The sequence below is a fragment of the Spermophilus citellus genome, assembly GCF_964194105.1.
Source record: "Spermophilus citellus genome assembly, chromosome: 6".
NCBI lineage: Eukaryota > Metazoa > Chordata > Mammalia > Rodentia > Sciuridae > Spermophilus > Spermophilus citellus.
The window spans coordinates 29,773,533-29,781,556 of NC_138187.1; the positions used below are offsets into that span (position 1 = coordinate 29,773,533).

At 45.8% G+C, this 8,024-nt stretch overlaps 1 protein-coding gene across 1 annotated transcript; it reads left to right on the forward strand.

The window, feature by feature from the left end:
* Positions 1-585: 585 nt before the first annotated feature.
* IFT22 (intraflagellar transport 22) lies at positions 586-5,359 on the forward strand. The gene is made up of 5 exons (XM_081299455.1): positions 586-865; positions 3,373-3,449; positions 3,582-3,671; positions 4,247-4,449; positions 4,911-5,359. Exons 1-5 carry the CDS (start codon positions 827-829, stop codon positions 5,057-5,059), a joined length of 558 nt encoding a protein of 185 aa, XP_081155581.1. The 5' UTR covers positions 586-826; the 3' UTR covers positions 5,060-5,359.
* The last annotated feature ends 2,665 nt before the right edge of the window (positions 5,360-8,024 follow it).

Sequence of the window (8,024 nt, forward strand, 5' to 3'; positions counted from 1 at the left end):
TGTATGGAGAAAAATACTGAAGGATGCACCATAGATTATCACGAACTCCTATCAGGAGTTCTCTTGTTGTCTATCTCTTCACTGGAATGAAAACTTCAAGTGGTACGGAAGGAAGGAAGCGATGTCAAGGGTCAGGCAGGTGAGCCAAGCGAAACAGTAAAACAAGAGATAGCACCCCACGAAGCGGAAGTGAATGATCACTATTTATGGAAAAAAAAAAAATGCAAGTGCATTATCTATGAAACTAAAATGGCCGGGCACCGTGATTTAAGACGGACCTAAGGACTGAATTCAGCAGCAACGTTCTCAGGCCCCTGCCCTAATGGCCAGGGCATTCCTCTTCTGGTTTCTCCCAGATCACTGGAATAATGGTGAGCGGTGTCGCCCTTTACAGAGCTCAGAGTCGCGTTTCCTGACTTCCTAGGCTGGCCCAGGGATGTGTAAACCCCCTCCCAACGTGGGCAGCACCAGCCAGAGTGATGAGGGGGTCAGAGGCCTGGTTCCAGGCCAGCTCATCGGCCTCGGGGTCTGTTTGACCGCGCACGGTGACTGGGAGGAGTTAAGGCCCTGCGATTCCACTTTCCGCGTCTCTGCCACGACAAGAGGGACTGGCGAGCTCTGGGCCGCGGGTGCAGAACCGCTCCCGCGGCCGGGATTTCGCCCCTTGGCTCCTGCGCTCTGCGCGTTGGGAACTGGCAGTGTCCCGTCGGCCCCTGCGGGCCGCTCCCGGTCGTCATGGAAACGAAGGCAGCCAATCAGCGCGGCAGCTTGCAAGCTCGCTCTGCTGGGTTCCTACCGCGAGCTGGGGGCTGCCGGGCGGACCGCGATGCTGAAGGCCAAGATCCTCTTCGTGGGGCCCTGTGAGGTGAGGCCAGCCGGGGCGGCGGCGAGGGGGGCCCGAGCGAGCGCGGGGCCGCCCCCGGGTCTGTGCCTTGCTCAGGCAGCCCCCCAGGAGGTGGCAACCCGGTCCCAAAGCCCCCACCCCGACGGGCGCCTCACAGGAACTGGGCGCCTCCAGATCTTGATCCTCACCAAGGCGGCGATGGAGGGGAACCTTGAGTTGCCGAGGCCCGAAGGCCCACGGTAGTGAGTGGCATCTTTGAAACCATAGCCTGGGTCTTGTGTCACATCTTTCAGGTCCAGCCCCAGGGTTTTGATTAAGTCCAGGAGGGACCAGGAATTTGGATTTTGGTGGTGCTGTTGGTCCAGGGCACACACAGGGATAAGCACTGTCGATGCATAGGTGAATATATGGAAAGAGATGTGTTCAATCTGCAGTTAGGAAAGGTCTTAAGCAAAGCCCCCCAAATGAAAAAGGCTTAAAAGAAATGATAGCTAAGTTAAAACCTGGGGTGAGTATTTAAAACTTACATTAATAGGACATGCAAGGAAAGTTTAAAAATCAGTAAAGAAAAGAGAAATAGTTCAATAGGAATTCAAGCCAAAGTGCTGCACACAAATAAAATTGGGAAATAAAATTGCCAGGTAAGTGTAAGAAGATGTTCAACCTCATAATCACAGTGACACATGAAAACAAACAGATGGGACTTGTTTACCCAACCAAACTAACAGGGAAGTTTAAGATTGCTAATAGGTAGTGTTAGGATAGGTTAAAAAATACTTCACATGCCCAACGGGGCAGTTTCTTCATTTTTCTCATGAGAACCCATCCCTGCTCAAATTGGCTTTGGCCAACTTATATATATAAACTTTAAGGACATAGATGAAACATTCTCATATACTTCTCCCATGTTTAATGTATTCATATAGTCATGTGTATGTATGATATACCTGTAAAGGCCCATGAGGATATATATTAATTTGAAAATTTTATTTGATTCCATTCACTGGATGACACAGTTTTATTCAAGCTTCTAATCTGAGCCTTTGACACCTGGCTTATCTTCATGACTTGAGCCACTTGTTTTGCATAATTTAACGTGATTGCCAACGCATATTATTTTTCTGTTCATCTAAGTTGTTTAAGACGCAGCATTTAAAAAAAAAAAATCAATGTTATGAAACTCTTCCTGGAAATGTATTCAGGCCCCAGGACTCATTCCTATAACCTCAGACCATTTACTATATTTATTCATCCTAAAAATAAACATGATCTCCACAAGGAAGCCACTTACCGTGTTATTTTATCTGGTATTTAATTTGTGAGGCTGCATTCTAAAGACAGTGTGCCCTCCCCTCAACTCTCAGGTTTTTGATTCTACCAAGTGATTTCTCCAGGCCTTGCAAACTAGTTCTGATCCAGGTCATTCTAGCCAAGCAGTTGTTCGATATAAAGTAACTGAGAGCGGGGCATAATTGGAGAGGTTTTTAAATAAGAACTCAAGTGTAAGAGATTGCCTTTCTTCTGAAGAATAATTTGGGGGGAGAAAAAATCATTTTATATTTATGCATATGTAGTATTTGTTCAATGAATTATGCAAATACAGAGAAGATCTGAAAAACATCATAATTTTAAGGAGGGAATGGGTTGAACATAGGGATGGTTTAGGTAGAGGGATCAGAAGGCTGTTTTCTTTTTTTTTTTTTCCTTGGATTATATGTATTTTTTCCTGAAACAGCTTTTTTTTTTTAGTACTGGGGATTGACTCGACCACCAAGCTACATCCCTAGCCCTTTTTTGTATTTTATTTAGTGACAGGGTCTCACTGAGTTGCTTAGCACCTCGCCCTTGCTGAGGCTGGCTTTGAACTCTCAATCAATCGTCCTGTCTCAGCCTCAAGTCGCTGGGATTATAGGCATGTGCCACTGGGCCCAGCTAAGGCGGTTTTCTTGATGGGTTGATTTTATTTTTATAGGAATATCAATTACTTATGTTCTAAGGAAAAATAGCTTGCTTTGAGTTACAGATTTTTTTTAATATTTTTATTAGTTGTAGATAAACACACAGTATCTTTATTTATTTTTATGTGGTGCTGAGGATTGAACCCAGGGCCTCTACACATGCAAGGCAGGCGCTCTACCACTGAACTACAGCCCCAGCCCAAAACAGCTTGCTTTGAGATTGTGGTGCAATCAGCCAGGAATCCCCAGACCTGGGACTTAGCTTTGACCTTGATCTTCTTTGTGACCTTGAGCCTTGTGTCTGTAACAGACTGATTCCCTAAAAATGTGGAGAGGAGCAGGCATGGAGAGAGACACACTGGTGATTTTTTTCTGTTGTCAGATAAGGTAACTGAGAGTCAGCCAGGAAACTCAAGTGAGGGTGGGATCCCCAGCAGCAGAGGGAGCACTGGCCTCCCGTGCTCCCCATATTCCCAGCCAGGCCATGCCCAGCACACCAGAGCAAAACAGCAGAGGGCCCTCTATCCTGGTGACCTCAGGGCTGTTTCTACTCTTCTGTCATTTTCACAGAGTGGAAAAACCGTTTTGGCCAACTTCCTGACGGAATCTTCTGACATCACTGAATACAACCCCACACAGGGAGTAAGGTGAGCTCTACCCTATCTGCACCCCAAAAAGTCACCAACCGTCACCCATCTGTGACTTTGCGTGCTATTGGCCCTTCCAGAAGGGTAATGCCTCCTAAATAGTGGTGTTGTTGCTACTGTTTTTATGTTTAGGATCCTGGAATTTGAGAACCCACATGTTACCAGCAACAACAAAAGTGCGAGGTGTGAGTTCGAGCTCTGGGACTGTGGCGGCGATTCTAAGTATGTTTCCTTTTTTTTTTAATGTTTATTTTTTTAGGCGTAGATGGACACAACACAATGCCTTCATTTTTATGTGGTGCTGAGGATCGAACCTGGGTCCCACCCATGCTAGGCGAACGCTCTACCGCTGACACAATCCCAGCCCCAGTATGTTTCCTTTAAAGAAGGTCTACTTCGTCCAGGCTGGGACAAGTGGCAGAGGGCTTGCCTAGCATGCACGAGGTCCTGGGTTCCATCCCCAGCTAAAATACACACACACAGTGCCCACCAGGTTCCATGGAATCAGGCCTTGCCTGGTTCCCAGGATGCATGAGGGGCTTGATGAGTTATTTGGTCACATACATTGCTTTATATGCTTTAGCAATTGAGTTATGATATAATTAGAAGTCACCGATCAATTATTAATACTGAGCTATTTTTAAAGTGATCATGAGGGCTGGAGAGGTAGCTCAGTGATGAGAAACTTGCCTGGACTATGCAAGAACCTGGTTTCACAAAATAAAAATTAAAACAAAGTGCCCAGCTAGAGTCCAGGATGCCCCGACTCCTGCTCCGACTCCCTTTCTGTGTTGCAGGTTCGAGTCCTGCTGGCCGGCCCTGATGAAGGACGCCCACGGGGTGGTGATTGTCTTCAACGCTGACATGCCGAGCCACCTGAAGGAGATCGAGATGTGGTACTCCTGCTTCGTCCACCAGCAGCTCCTACAGGACACCCAGTGCCTACTGATTGCACATCACAAACCGGGCTCGGGAGGAGACATGGGGAACCCGTCTTTGTGTAAGAAGGCTGGGGTTTCACCTCCGCCTTTTGCCGCAGATGTCCCACGCACCTGTGTGAGGCAGTGTCTTTGAAACCAGCAGCTATGTGCGCTTACTGCACACTGGCCACGCCTAGGCCTTTGTCGATTTCACCGTGTCCATCGGAACTGCCAGGATGGAAGGTCCATCCTTCCATCGAGGCAAGGGATGGGCACTTTCACAGCAGGTAGACGCAAAGATGGGGAGAAACCTGGTGTGGGCCATTTATTGGTCCCACAGGGGACAGTCTTTCTTGAGAGGCCTTTTCCCAAGAAAAACCTCCAACTCACCTGTGACATGTACACAGCAGAGGTGACAAAGTGATCCCGGAAAACAACTCAGGAAGTATTCAGCACTTTTAGAAAGTTAAGCAAGTCTCAGGTCCCTTGGGAGCTAGAAAAGATTCCAAGTCCACTCATTCATCTTATTCTCCTTTCTCAGCGCCACCCTTGAGCAAGCTGAAGCTGGTGCACTCCAATCTTGAGGAGGACCCTGAGGAGATCCGGATGGAATTCACAAAGTATTTAAAAAGCGTCGTCAACTCAGTGTCTGAGAGCAGAGACAGGGAGGAGATGTTGATTATTACCTAGCTACCTCGCCTGGGACCTCCATCTCCCAAATGACATCAGCTGCTTCCTCGTCCAGAACACAAACTTTATCCAGCTACTGATGCTCTCTTCTCCTTGTGACTAGAGAAGAAATTTTCCTCGTCTGTTACAAGGTACCATTCAGCCAGAATTGACTCAGAACATCCATCCTCCATCCTTAGGTCAGTGGAGAAAATTCTATGTCTGAATTCTGCTTCCCTAGCCCCAGACCTTTCCAAAGAGCTAGAAAATTAAACTGGGAAACTTCACATATGTAAAGTTATAAAAACTGTGGAATTGTAACTGTCACAGTTTCGTCCATGAGTCTCAGTTCAATTGCGATTTTTATTCCTTGATTCACTCAACAAATTCCAACTAGCTGAGCATCTACTATGTGTAAGGTGCTATTCTGGCTGTTGCTGAAGTACAGCATGATAGAGCACAAAATTCCTTGCCCTTGTGGAGGTTAAATTCGATTTTTCTAAACAGGTAGATCAAAAACATAAGTACTACATTTTAGATAAGAAGGGAAAAAAAGGCAGACTCTTTATTTTCTGTAGTGGGTATTAATTTCACAGGCTCCCACCCCGCAGCTAATGAGAGGACCTGGGTTACTTATGATATCAAACAGGGGTGTGGTTGTCTTTGATCATGGGTTCTGTATTCAAGAATTCCCCTGTTCATTAAAATTTATTTGCAACCCCTAAATCAAAACTTGTGATGCTCTCTCCATTGTTTGGGACACACATAATGTGGCCTAAAATTTGAATCACTGCAGCACACGACTGTTCCCAGCTGAGGTTACTCCAGGGTTCAAGGGACGCTCCTGCTCTCTTCTCTTGGCTCTCGTAATATGTCCTTTTCGTGGTCGATGTAGGGCCATGTTCTCACAATTTTCGAGCTTTTTGTTGGTGATTTCACTTTTGAAATGGCCCCAAGCTCAGTGCTAAAGTGTCATCTAGTGTTCCTAGATTCAGGAAAGCTGTGGCGTTTCTCAGGGAGAGAACACATGGGTTAGACAGTCCCTTTAGCATGAGTTACAGTGCTGTTGAATTCAATGTTAATGAACCAACAATATGTTAAATAAAGTATCTTTAAAACACACATAAATCAGATTACATATCAATCAACTGCTGAAACTATTGTGGTAGAGGTTTGTCGGGACCTAATCCTGTGCTTCCCCTGAGAGCAGTGTTCAGGATTCACTGGATCAGCATGCTTGGCGACTTCGTAGAACAAACTACATGAATCACAAGAATCAACTGTCTCCACTCCTGCAATGTCAAGGCTCCTGTCATGCTTCTGGAAGCCAGAAGTCCAAAATCAGTATCACTGAGTCCAAATCAAGGTGCCACCGAGACCACACTCCCTCTCGATTCTTAGGGGAGATCTGTGTCTTGCAGCTTCTGGTGTCTGCTGTCATTCTTTGGTTTGTGGCTTCTTAGCTCTGGTTTCAAGGCCAGCACCTTCAAACCTCTCCACACTCCGCCTCCACTTTGCCTTCTCTGTGTGTCTTTCAAGCTGGCTTCATGAGGACATTTATCATTGCATTTAGGGGCCACCCACATGATCCAGAATAATCTCATCTCATGATCCCTGACCTAATCACATCTGCAAAGATCCTTTTTCCAAACAAAGAAACATTTCAAGGATTAGGACCTGATATCTTCAGGGGTCATTATTCAGCCTATTCTGAAAATGACAAATGATTAGTTCAAGATGACCCAGCAAGTCAGGGACAGAGGCAGGCCTGGATCCCAGGCCTCTGCTCTTTCCACTGACTTATAGTAACTGGGCAGTTGATCCCACCAGTGAATATGCTGAGAGTGTCTTCCTCTGGGATTAAAACTCGTAAAGCAACATCAACCACAGTGCTGTAATTTGGATCTAAAATATTCCCAAAGGGGAACATTCCTCATCTTGGTGCCATTGGAAGGTGGTGGGACCATATACAGGTAGTCCTAGTAGAGGTTTTAGGTCACTGGAGTGCACCCTGTAAGGGGATTATAGGACCCCAGTCTCTTTCTTTCTTTTTTTTTTTTTAAAGAGAGTGAGAGAGGAGAGAGAGAGAGAGAGAATTTTTAATATTTATTTTTTAGTTCTTGGCGGACACAACATCTTTGTTGGTATGTGGTGCTGAGGATCGAACCCGGGCCGCACGCATGCAAGGCGAGCACGCTACCGCTTGAGCCACATCCCCAGCCCCCCCAGTCTCTTTCTCTTTTTCACTTCTCTGCCTCCGAGAGGTGAACGGATTTGCTCCACCTCCCACTCCTTCCATGATATCTTACCTGGCCACAGGCCCAAAAGCAATGTGGCCAACTGACCATAGGCTTGATGATCTAACACCATGAATTGATGATCTCAGGTATTTTGTTACAGCAGTGAGCAGCTGACTAACACATACTGCAATAACAGAAGGATGGTTAAGGGAGATAATAACCATATTTGAAGTGGAGCCCAGCCTGATGGTGGTTTGCAAGTATCTTGCAGGTAGAACTAGCACATGTCCTCCGACCAATCCAATGACCAGTTTGTGTTCTGAAGCTTTAGCCATTGTAAAGATTATGCTTACATTGTAACCCGAATATCCATATCATAAAGTTGTTCAAGCAAAGTCCTTGGAGATCATTAAACTCTGTGTGGGACACTGGGAGACTCTGATATCTGCAAGGTACACTAAATTGCCATAAGAATAGTTTTGCTGCTAATTGAGGCTAGGAGTTAATTTAAACATCAGTACTCCTGATTAAAAAGGAAACTGGGTACTGTGCCATTTGAGAAAATTACTCTGGAATATGGTTGTAGGTCTTGACTTTGGCCTTCCACACCTAATTGTTGAGAATTACATGAATATCCTGGCCTTGGTTGGTGCTTTATCATGAGATGTGCTCTTTCCTTAGGCAAGAAATGAATGATTCCATGCTTTAAAAATATGATTAAGGAGGAGGGAGGAAACTCTGTTTTG

What these genes read in the sequence shown, in the direction of transcription:
- IFT22 (XM_081299455.1), top strand. Translation starts at nt 827, where the DNA reads ATGCTGAAGGCCAAGATCCTCTTCGTGGGGCCCTGTGAG. An exon ending in TCTTCGTGGGGCCCTGTGAG is followed by an intron (nt 866 to 3,372) that starts GTGAGGCCAGCC and finishes TCATTTTCACAG; the next exon opens with AGTGGAAAAACCGTTTTGGC. An exon ending in AACCCCACACAGGGAGTAAG is followed by an intron (nt 3,450 to 3,581) that starts GTGAGCTCTACC and finishes TTTTATGTTTAG; the next exon opens with GATCCTGGAATTTGAGAACC.